This window comes from Columba livia, chromosome 6 (assembly GCF_036013475.1).
Source record: "Columba livia isolate bColLiv1 breed racing homer chromosome 6, bColLiv1.pat.W.v2, whole genome shotgun sequence".
In the NCBI taxonomy this organism is placed as follows: domain Eukaryota; kingdom Metazoa; phylum Chordata; class Aves; order Columbiformes; family Columbidae; genus Columba; species Columba livia.
The window spans coordinates 8,604,192-8,618,519 of record NC_088607.1 but is presented as its reverse complement, the minus strand read 5'-3'; the positions used below and the strand labels follow the sequence as shown (position 1 = coordinate 8,618,519).

Below are 14,328 nucleotides of genomic sequence, written 5' to 3'. Positions count from 1 at the left end.
ATAGATACCAACACAATATGTTTGCTTTCATGTGAAAATAATCGGTAAATTGAGTACATGGAACCATATATGTGTTTAGCTCCTGCCAGTATCACCAAGTGTGCAATTGACTGTATCCCTGCATTACACGTTCTGTAGCTGCTCGTAGGCATCTGGTGGTGTGAGCGATTGATTTTATTCTCATTTCAGTTTACATCTGGTTTTAATTTTTAATGAAACAGAGCTCCCTCTTCATTTTAGAGGATAATATTACTTATTGTTCTACATTTACTTGTAGAATGTGCACTTGAAAATCAATAGTATAAGTCCCAAGATCTGATTAAGTGTAACTTTCTGACTTTCACACACCAACAGTTTTTTGTCCTATTTCATAAAAATGTTGTATGCTGTGTTGATGCTGTTGTTTTCTTAAGGTGGAACAATATTTTAGTTCTTCTAGTTGATTATGATTTTTAGTACAGTATTTGTATTTTCTTGCAAGTCACATCCTCCATGTTTATCAAATCGCTGAAGTACCAAAGAAACAGATGTAGTAATTACTTTTAAAAAAAATTAAATCTATGAAGATTGATTTAATACAAACTTAATTTTCTCTATTATTCGTGTTGCAGAATTAAAAAGTCTCACAGCACACATTAGATACTGATATAGTTTTTCAGATAATAGTAAGTGCTTATTTTACTAAGAAATAGAAAATTATGGAATAGATACATTTTAGAATTTTATTTACCTTGTATCATGAGTTTTTGAACAATGCTTGGAAGACAAAATATATTATTCCATCAGTATGTTTCCTAGATACCTTGCAAATGATGGAGTGTTATGCTCTTTCTTGTAAAAAATGGGTGCTTTCTGGAAACCAGCTGAATCCTAGAGATAGAGCCTATACTATTTACGTTCAAGTCAGGCTATAGAGTACTTCTGATTATATCTCTTAGTATATGTGGCATAGTTTTATGGATAGATTGCTTCAGCTTTTTATTATCCATGAAAACACTGACTGTTGTTCATATTAATGTGGAAAAACTATTGGGGAGGTTTAATCTCAGTTAAGTTTAGCTGTTGAAGAGGTTGGCTTCTGATACAGTCTGTAATCCAAACTCATTCTCTAGTCAATGTAGGGAGATGAGGATCTCCAGAGAGCAATTAATTTTACCAAGACAGGATAGAGCTGCTTTTTTTCTTCTTCTTTTTCTGGAGTCGATATTTGCTGTCCAGGTACTGAACTAGTCTACATGCTTAAGTTTGAGCCAGTTAGACATGAGTGTTGTTATCCAAGAGCTCAACTCAGTTATTTGAAAAGCTTACTGCATCTGAATGTGTTAAAGCTGAAGACTTGGAGGTCTGGAGATTTTATAAAAACCATTACGACGCCCTAATTTTCACAGTTTCATATTGTTTGGTGTGTTTACTTAAATAGCAGTAAACATATGAAAAACCTGCTGCATAAAGTGAGCTTTAGAAACCTCTGATATATTAGAAACCTCTGATGTTTTACCACCAGACTTGCTGCCAGGTTGCTCTGGTAACTCCTTGAAGATCCACAAATGGTTGTCCTCATAGAGGTGAGGTATTTTCTGACCATGCTGTGGCTGCTTACATTACGCTGGAAGAGGAACCTTGGCAATGGGGACAGGGTTGCCATTGGGCTCAGATGCTCCAGTTGACCTGCGGTTTTCTAACCAATGTTGGTTGTGGTATTTCTTTATCTGCTGCTCACCGAAGTGCCATAGTTACCTGTTCAGTACATAGAAAGAAGCTGAGGGGCCTCAGCTGGTGAGATCCTGCCTGCTACAGGTGTTACTGTTCAAACTAGGTGCTTTATTAAATTCTTCCATTATAGCATTTTGAAAGATACTTGTAGCAGTTTTCTCACTTAGAAAAAGATTTTGGGTAGGTGTATATAGCAAAAACATATATGCAGTGCTTCTGCAAATTTGTGCTTTGTGACGGCTCTTTGGAAATCAGGAAGATATATGCGCAAAGGACAGTTTGTGTACAGTCAGCATACAAAATAATGGCAGTTAATATTATACAAACTGGGATGTGCATGTCTGAAAATCTGGTTACATAATTGTAATTAATTAAAAGGGATTTATCTTTCAAAATAAGAGACTATCTTTTTCTTAGTCAGTGCTGTGTAACTGAGGAACTATATGTTAGGAGCTGTACCCTGAGTTCTTCCAGTTCCTTAGCACTACTTTGTAATATAGAATAACTGCTTATCACCACTGACTTAAAATTCTACAAAGTGCTCAGATCCTGCAGACATTAGTTTAAATAAACATGTAATAGAACTAGAGGGGAAGTGTGACACACATCAGTATGGATGTTTTGCTTATGTTTTCTTCTTGGTACAAAGTTTGACATTAGTTCAGTTTGCTTTTTGTCCTTCAGGAGCAAAATCACACAAGTCAGTTACTGTTACTGTTGGCCTCGTGTCTCACCACTGCCTACACAGTGTGAGAGAAATATTTATGTATATATGTATAAACAAATGCCTGCAAGTGCGCATGTTAAAGAACTTGTTTTCAGCCCAAGTGTAGATTAAAAATTTCAGAGCTGTATTGTAAAACTTTAGGATGGATTTTGGAAGTATTAGTTTGGCACTAATATGACCTTTTCTTCATTTTATTTTGTGAAACCACGATCCCCACATGCCCCCTCCCCCCTTGGTTTAGATTGTATTTTGAGTATTCAGGCACAAACTTGGCAGCTAAACATTGATTAATTGGACATACCGAATCAGCATTTAAAATGGAGAATCAGAGAATCTAACTACTCTGACTAGTATTAAAAACAAACAAACAAAAAACCAACCAACCAACCAAACAAAAAACCCCTCAAAAAAACAAAGAAACAAAAGACTTTTACTAAGAATAAGGATATTGATTTTAGTTTCTGTCCAAATGTTAATGTTTGTAAATATATTTATATATGCCTAAGGCAGTTCCTGGAGTTTCAGTGTATGAAGTATTCGGTCTCTGTCCTTCTGTTTCACGTGTGCCAATTGCTAAGGTATCTGGATACCCTGGGAATGTGCACAGAATGACTGACTGGGATCCTCTATAAAAGCCAAAAATCTAAAATAATTGGAATGCTGCTTGCATGCTTCATAGTGGTAGTTACATTTCACCATTTTCTGTATCTCTGGAAGAAGTGTAGTAACTCACACATTTAAGATAATGATATAGTTTGTAATATTTCTTTTTATAAATTGAAACCCAGACAGTAACAGGTCTTATTATTAATATGGATTAATTAATATACAAATTGAATTGCTTACGAAAGACAATATTGAATGTGAAATGTTAAGTCTCTTCTAGGGTATTCAAACAAAGCTTAAAAACTTCCCTGTTTGGAAAAAAAACTTCAAGATTATCTTATGAGACAAAACTTTTGTTTTGCTTGTAATCAAACATATTGCTTGTATTTTGTAATAAAATAAATTGGTTACTCATAAATTGCTTGTAAAATAAGTTGTTTCAACTCTAGTCTTTGTCACCAACAAAATGAATAAGTTTAAATGTCAAGATTTGTTCTTTTTCACTGCAAAACCATCTATTTTTTACAATTCTCCCTCCTTCTGGAGCAACAAATGGATTATCAATCTGCTATCACAAAGAAAATGTAAAGCAGTGGCTGTGATAGATAAAGTTTTATGCATTTCTGAGCACTTAAGTCATAAATGTAATTCTGATTCAGTCTGTAGTAGCAATTACCTCCATATCACTGTACTATCAGAAGAGCAAAACCATAATAACACAAGGCACTAATTGCTCCATTTACTAGTAAAGCCCAAGGTTGGTTTTTTTAATATTGCTTAGGGAATCACTATGTATATAGACACTGCTATAGATGTTAGATCTATAGCTTAACTTCATGCTATTTAAAGCAGTTTTCCTTTATGTTTTCATGAGGATGAGATTTTTATTATCTGAATAAAGAAAAATCTTTATGCAGTGTGGATTGAATTGGAAAATAAGTTTTTGGTTGTACCTAACTTTCTTGGTATTTTAGTTGATTATGGTGTTTAGTTGTCCAGAGTCACAGAAAAAAGAGAGCCGGACAGAAGTATATGTGTCTGTACTTTGTGAACCAGCGTTTCTTCTTTTACCAGAATAAAACTGAGTAGTTATTAGGGATATGTATAGAGAACATACAAGTATAATGTGACACTGGATTCTACGTAGTACGTAAGGCTGTGGGTGTTAAAGAGAGTGTGTGTGAGCAGAAATCGATACATTGCCATTTCAAATAAATTAAAATACTTTATGTTTACCTTACAAAATTATTTCTCAGTTCTAAAGTATGCAGTCCCATATATCTTTTCTTAAAGTTTAGCTCCAAATGTAGTAAGAGTTTGTCACTAGGCCTTCCTGCCAGTGCAGAATTACAAATGTGATCCTGGAAGTATTGAACAGTGGTTGGTCTGTTTTGAGAGTGTGTCCTAACGACTTTTGCTCCCTATTGCTATTTTGTTTTTCCCCCTCTGTTCAGGGGAACAACATTAACTTGGAGTAGTGGAGAGTTACCTGGCTTGAACAGTCAGGGCGTTTTCCTTAGAGGTGACAGCTGTAGGTTTAAATCCCATAGGGTAGGAAATAAACCTGTTTCTCCTGCATCTTGGATTGTTACTGTAACTGCTATTAAACTATATAAAATAAGCATTATTTTCCTTTTATCATATTTTGGAAGCATGAACCCTTTCATTCTTTAAAGGAAATGGTGAGACTATCACTTTGAGAGGTTCCACCTGCAAGTTCTGAGTGGACGTGGTGCTTCTGTTCAGTCTTGAGTGCAGTATTGGGCATTGCAGAGAGGGGGAGGAAAGTGAAGAGGAGGTATAAATCAGCTTCTCTTTGGTTCAATGCTTGCAGTTTTTCATCTGAGTTTAGTGTTTTCTGCAATGGAATGTTTTCAGCCGGTTGATGTTCTCTTACATTCTTTACAAAATTTTGTAGATTTGGGAGTGAGTTGTCAAGACTTTCAGGGTCATTCTGAGTCTTTTTTAGTTATTGAAAATAGAGATGTCTATAGTACATTTAATAAATCACAGGAAGAAAGGAGAGAGTGATCACCATTAAAACAGCTTGTAGATGTGTGGTTCTCATAAATAAAATTTAAATAGGATGTATTTGGATACTCAGAGTGTATAATTTTCAAAACTCTTTTGTTAACTACATTCAGACATGAATTTAACGGAGCGTGTTAACTTGTCTGCTCCAGTTTTCCCCTAATGTTTAAGAAATACATTGTTCAAAATCAGATGTGAGTGGCAAATGCAAACTTTATACTGCTTTTTGCTCCTAAACAGATTTTTAATGATATCTTCAACTGTATGTCTGAAAAGCAAAAGTCACTCATAAAAAGACTTGCAGGGCTAAGAGGATAGAGCTAGGATGTTATATTTCCCTTGTTTTTCCTTCAGTCACATTTTGTTAAATCTGATCTTAAATATTTTAAAGCAAATCTATATTGGAGTATTTTACTCATGTGATTACGTTGATTAGAAATGTGGCCTTATTTTTCTATAAAATCATAGATATGCTATTATAATGCCATTGTATTGCTGTAACTGGTTGTATTTTTAGTAATCTGAGTCATAGCGTATTCTCAGGGCGTGTCTTTATGTCCCTTGTAGACAGCCTGAACTCCCATCCGAGTTCACGTTCTGTGAAATTTTCCTTACTGTTGCAACATTGAGAAGTTTTCTATAAAATGCATTGGTCATGTTCTCTGATACCACTAATGCAATATTACCAGTTGGGTGTAGATGAGAAGGGTATGGATGAATGCACAAAGTGCAGCGTGTCGAGGCCTGTCCTGTTGGAAGGAGGACCCTGGAGTGCGCTGCCCTATTCAAAATTCATCTGGGTTTTTTCTCTGCCACCATCAACTGGATCACATCAAATCCTGTGCATTTTTGTGGTGTGTTTCATCATGTAAATAATTTGTATGGCAGGTGAATTCACTCTGAGACAATTCTGTATCATCTGGTGACCACATTGAATCAACACCAGGGAGGACTATGGATCTTTTTCTTATAACGCAGTAGAAGTTGATCTTGAAGTTGAAGCCTGACTAACACAACAAAAAGTCCCCGTATTCCTCCTTGTGCTTTTCAGTGACTAAAAATTCTGCTAATTAGTTTGGAATGAGCAGTATCACTCCTTCATCTGCTTAGTAACTGTGTCTATTAAAAGCAGTATATGCTTCTATGTGCTATGTATGGTACCTAGGTACATAGAGAGAATACAGTAAGTACAACCAGTATATCTTCCACTTACTACCTGTATAATACTTCAAGAGTGCATGACATTTTACAGAGAAAAGTACATTATTCTTTACTACTTAGAGCCTACCTTCATTATTAGACTTCATCCAACTAATACAATGCGCACAAGAATGTAGTATCAATAAGCAATGTTGAAATTCATACTGTGTTGGCTGCTTGTTACTTTCTTCTTGAAACTGTACAGTAAGTCTGGAAATTTGAGTACTTGAAAGTATTTAAAAGAATTCTGAAGATGACAGGCAGGGCTGAAGCCTATTGGAGTCTTTACCAAAAATCAGTTGGTTAATTATCTGTATTTTGTATTAACCAATCTGTACAGAGAAACTCAGATAAGGAATTTAAAGGTGAGCAGAAGTATTATTCTTGCACAAAGCTCTGTTCAGTAGTCACTGAGAAGGCTGGGAGGAGATAAGAGAGAAGGCTATTTGTAACGTGCTTCCTTCCCCCTTTTTTTCTTGTACTTTATTGAAAAGACCTGCCAGTTTGACAAATACCGTCAGCAAGAAAGGAATTATTATATCTCCAGCCCTCAGGGTTTTCTTATCTCAAAACCGGCCTTTATTATGGTTTTATGGTTTTCCTTTGGCATTAAATCCCTCTTTTTCTTAAATAAATTTCAATGTATAGGAGACACTACGGATTTGTATGTATGTTTGTAAACATACAACAAATAACATGCAACACTTTCCAAGATCAGATGGAAGTTTAGTGTGGGTTTTAAAAAATAGTTTCCTTCACCATCAAAGGCATATGAGCCCAAACATGCTGTTTCTCTTAATGTTCAATGACTTACAGCAGCAAGGACTTGATTTCAGGGTATAACAGCAAGATTTTGCTGTTCAGTTGTATCATTAAAATACTTGCTTTTTAGATATTTTAAAATGGCAATATTTTCTTGAAATAGAAATTCAGGATTGTTGATCACTTATTGTCCATTAGATGATATTGCTTTTAGTCTAAATTTCTAGTATAATTCAAACACCTTAGAGACATCAAATAACAGTGTTATGCTAGGGGATACACAACTTCTACATGTAATACTACTCCTACCTTTGTCTGGAGCCTGTGATCATAAACTTCATCTGAAGCCTGTGATCCTAATAATCATTAATTGGTGCCCCAGTACTGTGATGTCTTCCATTGAAACTCTTTCAAGAAAATCTCCCTGGCCTCTATGTACTTTCACCATTCTATTTAAGTAGAGGAAATAACAAAAGAACAATTGTGAGAGATGAAGTCTTTTAATAATATATGAATTTTATTACAATACAATGTTAACAATTATAGTGAAGGCAGAAATTGAGAAAGAGGTGAGATTTTTGGGCATGCATTGGTCCTATATGTGAATAAAACTATTTTATAAATGTTATGAATTATTTTATAAATGTTTTCATATGCTTTTATTTTGTCTTCCAGCTTGTGATGAATGGAAGATTTTACCAAAACCTAATCTACATCGAGATGTCAACAGATTTGGTCACACTGCTGTTGTCAGTAATGGGTAAATGAAGTGTATTTTACATTTTCCTGACTGTTTTTCTGAATGAGAAAACCACGGCAGAAATTACAACTTTGTGAAGTATGGTTCAGTGTCACACAGCCGATACAATTTGTTAACATGAAAAGTAGTGCTTATCAGGGGCTTGGTAATCAGTACAGCTAATCATCAATTCGTTGTGCGCTGGAATCTGTTCAATGGCTTTTTGTGTCAACCTTGTAGTGTGACCGAGGTGCTTCCTTAGTATTGTGAGCTACACTGAATTTGAAATTCAGTACCAACTATAATCCTCACTTAAATGTGAGAAATCTTTTTCTCTTTACAGCATGCTATAATTCCTTGTTTTTCTACAAACATAACATTAAAATATGTAACTAAAATTTGCTTGGAAAAAGCAAGATTTTGAAAAGATATTGATTTAATTAGAAACAGCATGATTTTGGAGATACTGATACAGTGATCATCGTTAACCACTTGCAGGAAGAAAAGCCTGGCAGCATCTAGACTATATTAAGTATATTGCATCTCCTTTAGAAAATGTAGCATTATTTGCATGTTGTTTGCTGAGTAGAGGAGCTCAGTAGAGCTTCATCATCTAGAAGGAGCAGATGGAGTGGATCTGGAGTTTGCTAGATTTGGTGGTTGAACTTTGATGCTTCCCTCACCCCAACTCCCAAAGATAAAATTGTAGGACAAATCTCTCCTTTTGGTGGAAAAGCTGTAGAAAACTGTAGTCAGGTTTAAAGAAATTTTTACTGTTTACTTGCCTGACTTTTACTACTGCTGGTTGCCAAGTGGCCTAATGTCTGACAGTTGCAGTATGATAGGTGACTGTCTTAATGTGTACTACTGATCTTTTCTCTTCTATGTTATTCATCACCCTAATAAATTCATTAAGTAAATGTGGGCAACTTGCAGATCCTCTATATGTGGATATTGCTTAGGTCAGAAGTTATGGTGGTGGTAAGTAATACTACAAATAAGAGTTGGACAGATTTTAAAATAGTAGTAAGTTATAGCTCTGGACACAGAGCACTTGTAATTATCCAATGAACAGGTTACTGCGTTGAGAGAAGATTGTTCGGAATTAACGAATTCAGCAACTGGTAGTTTTTCATTCTGATTTGTGTTGTTTTAAGACATCTAAGCTATGTCTGATACTTTGAGAACTGTCATTTCCAATGAATTAGATTCAAGGTAAAAAAGCCCATGTGTTGTTTGTGGTGTGGTTTGTGTGTGTGTGGGTTTTTTTTCTTCCTGAACTCAATTCTATTTTTAGTAGAGTTATATGTACAAAAAAGTGTAATATGAGATACTCTCCAAAGATTTCTGCCGTTGGTAACTGTATGATGAATTCTGTCTTAAGAGTATATGACACAACTGAGTCTTTCTTATTATCTTTTAACTAAGACTAATCTTAAATTTAAATAGGAAGGGTACAGTCTCAAATCTCGTCTTCCAGTTCTCATGTTACCAGCTTCTGCACTGTAAATGTTACAGAGAGAAATATCCATGTGCCAATTATTGCTGGCTGTCTTTGAAATCCTCTTGAAGAAAAATGTTTTCCTTTCCTGCAAGCCATTATTTCACTCTGTTCTCATTATCTAACTACAAAAATGAGTAGTTTCCTCCATAGCTGCTCTTACCAGACACTTGGTATATGTCACTCACTAATACATATAGCACAGTACACTTTGAGCAATTTTTTTATTAGTCTAAACTACCATGGAGAAATACATTAAAAATTTGACAGTCTTTATAATGGAACCGCTGACAGTCTTTATTAGACGGGGATGAAGAATGCTTTTTATAATATTGTGTGTGTTGTTTTTTATTGTATATCAAGACAGCTAAAGAAATATATATAAAGCTACCATAACAGTTATATTTACTTGCATTTTTCTATTAGGTCCATGTATATATTTGGGGGTTTTTCAAGTGTTCTTTTGAATGACATCCTTGTATATAAGCCTCCAAACTGTGAAGCATTCAGAGATGAAGAGCTGTGTAAAAATGCTCGTCCAGGGATAAGGTGTTTGTGGAACAAGAAACACTGCGAATCCTGGGAATCTGGCCATGCTAATAACATCCTTAGAGCAAAATGTCCTAAGAAAACAGGTAAGTGAATTCTAGTCTTACAGTGTCAAATTTGCAACATGAGGTAGGAGATAGTAGAGGGAAAAACCAAAATGCCCCACAGAAAAAGAACCAGGTGGAACTAGTGATTGGACTGTTCCTCTCTGAGAATACCCAAGGCAAGAGATTTATGGATCAATCTTTTAAGTCATTCAATTCTGGATTTTTTTTTTTGTTTTAAATACAGGGAAATGGGAAAAGAAGAGCGTGAGTTTAAGGTCCTAAGGGAAACAAGACATAGGAGGTTTCAAAGAGAAGATTTTATTTCCCTGGGGAGCTAAAGCATAAAGGGACTTTAGATTGGATTTGGCTTAGTGTGTTTGAAGCATTTATAAAAGGTTGATCTTTGAAATATTGTAACTGAGTTAGTTTTTCTATTTCTCCACCTTCTCCTGTTTCAGGATGTCAGTGTGTGTGTATATATATATATATATATATATATATATGTATGTATGTATACACACACACACATATATATATAAGCCTTTGCATTTTTCTGATTCCAAGAAAGCATAATAGCAATCAGAGCACAGATGGGCACTGCAATTGCTATTGGCATTACAGGCATATGGCACTCTCATGTCTGTATGTACCAGTATCTGAGAGGGAAAGCATTCCTACTTTCGGTCGATTACCTATCGAACAGAAGTATTTGTGTAGTAGAAAATAGCTGGAAACAGCTGGCAACAAACTAGAGGCAAACGAGCCCTTTGCAGTTTGTCAAAATGGGTTCAAGTTTGTCATGTGAATTTCTGTGCAGCATTGTGATAAATATATTGTTTGAAACAGCAATTTAGTGCTATGAATAACTGTTGCACCCTATTCCTAAGTATTTTGGCTTGTCACAAATAAATTGCTTGTGAAAGTGGTGTTCCTATCCTTCAGAGTATGAACAGAGTATGTGTCCCTGCTACATACAACTGGTATTTTTTCTGTGCTCCTTTCCTTGTAGCACAGTATAAAATTCCTAACCAAACTTTGGCTGTGTGCTACATGTATGAACTACAATATGATTAACCTGCCAGTCTGCTTTGAATGTTTGTTAAAAAATTATTAGCTCTGCTATTATTCAATGCTTCAAGACCAGTTTGTTTATCTGTTAGCTTTTATTAGTTTCTGAACTGGATATAAAGTTCCAAACTTGGAGAAAAGGTGCATTATATAACAAAAATGTTACCTAGGTAACTTTCTGAAGAACTGCTTTTGTACAGTTTCATAACGTTTAGAGATCTAGAGTATAGAAAGTTTCAGCTCTTTATAAAAAGAAAAATCTTGAGACACTAAATTCAAAGGTAATACAGATGAAAGTGGATCCTGCAAAAACTGATCGTATCAGCAGCTGTTTAAAAAACTAAACAAAACAAAGCACAGACAGGCTGAAGGAAAATCAAAAAGAGCAGTTTCTGAAGTACAGCTGCTGCAGCGGGAATAAACTACTAAACCTAAAAGAGATGAGGTGTGCAGAATTCCAGTTCTGAAGAAGCTGTATGGATGGTGCCACTTTGCTGTTGTGGAATCCTTCCAGTTTCAGGTGGTAGTATTCTGCCAAAACCCAGTGTTTCATATATTCTTTTTTACCACTCAATTGTTATATGGTTAAGGGTATCATCTGAGAAAACACCAAGAGTCAATATTAAAGGATAAGCAGAAATTTTAGTGGGTTTTGAAAAGATCAGTTTTTGGATAGTAAGGCTTCCCTGGCAAGAGAAAGAGCAGAACTGTAACTTAACAGTCCTTCTGAAGTTTATAACTTGAGTTATAAAGACTTAAAATGTTTGTGTGTTGCTAATATCCATTTCAGGCTTTCTTCAGGTGCAGATTTATTGCTATGCAAGAAGGCGATGGTAAATGTAGTTGAATAAAAAAAGAATTAAAAAAATCTGTGTTTAACGAGTGAAGAATGAATAGTTTAAGAAACTTTCCAATGCTCTTACGTGGTATGCTAAGAAAGCTTGTATGCCGCAAATCAGTGAATGCTCCTTTAGTTGATATGAGACTTATGAACCTTCAAATATAGTTGTTACTAAGGGAGTAAATCTTATTAACTGAATAAAATTGATTTCCTACAGTAACTTAAACCTTTCTTAATGGCTAGAGACCAATAAAAGGATGTATCTGAAAATACTCGAAGCAAGTGTTTAAAATGTGGCATTATTCTCCTTCTGTGTGATGTTTCTCTTTGACTTTCACGTGTGTTACAGCGGCTGCAGATGACAGATGTTACCGATACGCGGACTGTGCGAGCTGCACTGCCAACACAAACGGCTGCCAGTGGTGCGATGACAAGAAGTGCATTTCAGCAAATAGCAACTGTAGCATGGTGAGTCTCTGCAAATCTATGATCATGTTATTAATGCTCTTTCTTTTCTAGCTAAAGCAGAGGCCTGACGTAGAAAATGAAAGGGGAACAGTGGACTAATAGTAGATTGTTTTGAAGAGAAACATAAGCATGTTTTCCTGGCTTTTGCAGGAAAAATGTTGCAGAAGGCTGCAGCAAAGCTATCTGTTCCAGGGAAGAAAAAAAGTATTGTTCAGGATTGCGTTAGCCTACTTTCTGTCTCTTGGGACAAATATTGTTTTGTCCTAATTAATGACATTTGGAATGTCCCAGAGTCATTATCAACTTGGATTTTGTGCATGTACTGTGTACAGAATGCAGGCAGAAACCATCTCTTGAAGGGTAAGGGTGGCTGTTTGTTTTTTTTCCCCTTTCAAACAAGGCCACATTAGTCTCATTTGTCTTGGTATTCTGATCATTGATCATCATAGAAATGTTTGCTTTAAGTCGCAGAGTTACTTGTCATCTTATTAAAGGAATATGAGCCTCTATCACCATGAGATTAACTGGCTTGTGATGATTTGGTAAGATTGTACTGATCTTTGTAATTACAAGGAATAAGAACATATTGATTCATACAAGCTTGTTTTTTTCTATTTTTAATGTTGCTTTTATTTTACATTGTTGTCTACCAGCTGCTGCATCTCTTGCTTTTTAATTTGATTTTTGACAAGCTTATAATAGTATTTGAGCTTTATAAATTTTGTCTCCTTATATTTTTCAGCTAGCCACAGACAACTGGCTGTACTTGAGTTTAAAATCCTTTCTTTACACTCTTCCATTAGTAAAAGTAGCTTGCTCTCTGGTTTGAACCTGATGCAAATCGATCTTGTTCTCCAGACAAATTAAGGTGTGAGTTGAATTGACTCTTAACTCAAAATTTGCCTGTTCAGAGTGAGCACAGCCAGCTCTAATCACTGGCATTTGTAGCTAGTCACTACTAATAAAAGCAATGCAGACACAATTTCATCAGCAGCCACGTTATAAGTCTCTCAGAGGAATTTCACATTCCAGGCACTAATAGTTAGTTTCCTTTGTGATCTTCAGGGGCTCTTCCTTTCCTAACACATTGCACTATATTAGGTGCCAATTTTCTGACTGTGGTTTTCAGCTCTTGAGCAAGGAACAGTTGCTAAGGAGCAGACCATCCTCATTCCTAGTAAATGTGGAACATTGGGTATTTTAGCAGAAGGTTCTCTGTTCAGTATTCTTCTTTGACAACCTTTCATGGCCAGGATTATTGACATAATTAGCAACTGATGTGCCAGTTGTCTCTATATCATTGCCTGTCTTTTGTTCAGGGTTTGAAGTGGATAGCAAAGACTGTTAGTGCAGTTACTAAAGAACGGGATAGTGAAAATTAATAGAAAAGATTTCTGAAAAGAGTTATTATCATAAGCTAAAGGTGCCTATTGCAAAATGAGTGTGTTGGCTGGGGGATGATGTAGACAGAATTTTGCAGCTATCGACATAAACCTACCAAAATAGCATCAACAGAATGGCACCATGTGGAGAAATGGAATGGATCAGGCTGATTATCCGTTTTCATAGACTGCTGCTTCTGGACTAGGCCCACAAAATGAAAACGTTGTGACAGTACTGTGATGGTGATACGGGATAACAAGCTGTAGATTTAGAAACATCACAAGGAGAAAGCCCCATTTTTGCAGTTGTGCAAAGACCTTGATCTGTTACTTAGATCATAGAACATCCGGATGAGACAGACAGTAATGTTTTAGAATCTGTTGCTTTCACATCATGGAAACTGGCCAGCATACTAAAGATATTTTGGCAATCAGTTTGGCATTGGCCTCGTGGTCACAGCTATTTGCAAAGCAGTGGCTGCTCTGCCATTTGGAAGGGCTGTAAACTGTGGAAATATCCCTGAAATAACTCTGCTTGGACAGATGTACTTCATAAGTAGTACTAATGCACTGATGATGCACATACACCTGCCCATGCTCACCGGCTGATGTGAGTCAGCAATTAACAGGACACTGTTTTCCCCTGCTCTGCAGACTCATGGATCATCAAGGTATATATCGTATTCATATCTGA

The 14,328-nt window shown here is 35.8% G+C and overlaps 1 protein-coding gene across 7 annotated transcripts in view; it reads left to right on the top strand.

The window, feature by feature from the left end:
- The window catches only part of ATRNL1 (attractin like 1), a 488,569-nt gene that overhangs the window by 84,147 nt on the left and 390,094 nt on the right, over window positions 1-14,328 (top strand). For all 7 annotated transcript variants that reach the window (XR_010473420.1, XR_010473421.1, XM_005508196.3 and 4 more), the window contains exons 11-13: window positions 7,715-7,799; window positions 9,706-9,914; window positions 12,134-12,252. Coding sequence is in view for 5 of the 7 variants with exons in the window: in XM_005508196.3 (XP_005508253.2) it covers window positions 7,715-7,799; window positions 9,706-9,914; window positions 12,134-12,252 (413 nt within the window). In the remaining 2 variants the exon portion in view is untranslated. The remainder of the gene's footprint in view (window positions 1-7,714; window positions 7,800-9,705; window positions 9,915-12,133; window positions 12,253-14,328) is intronic.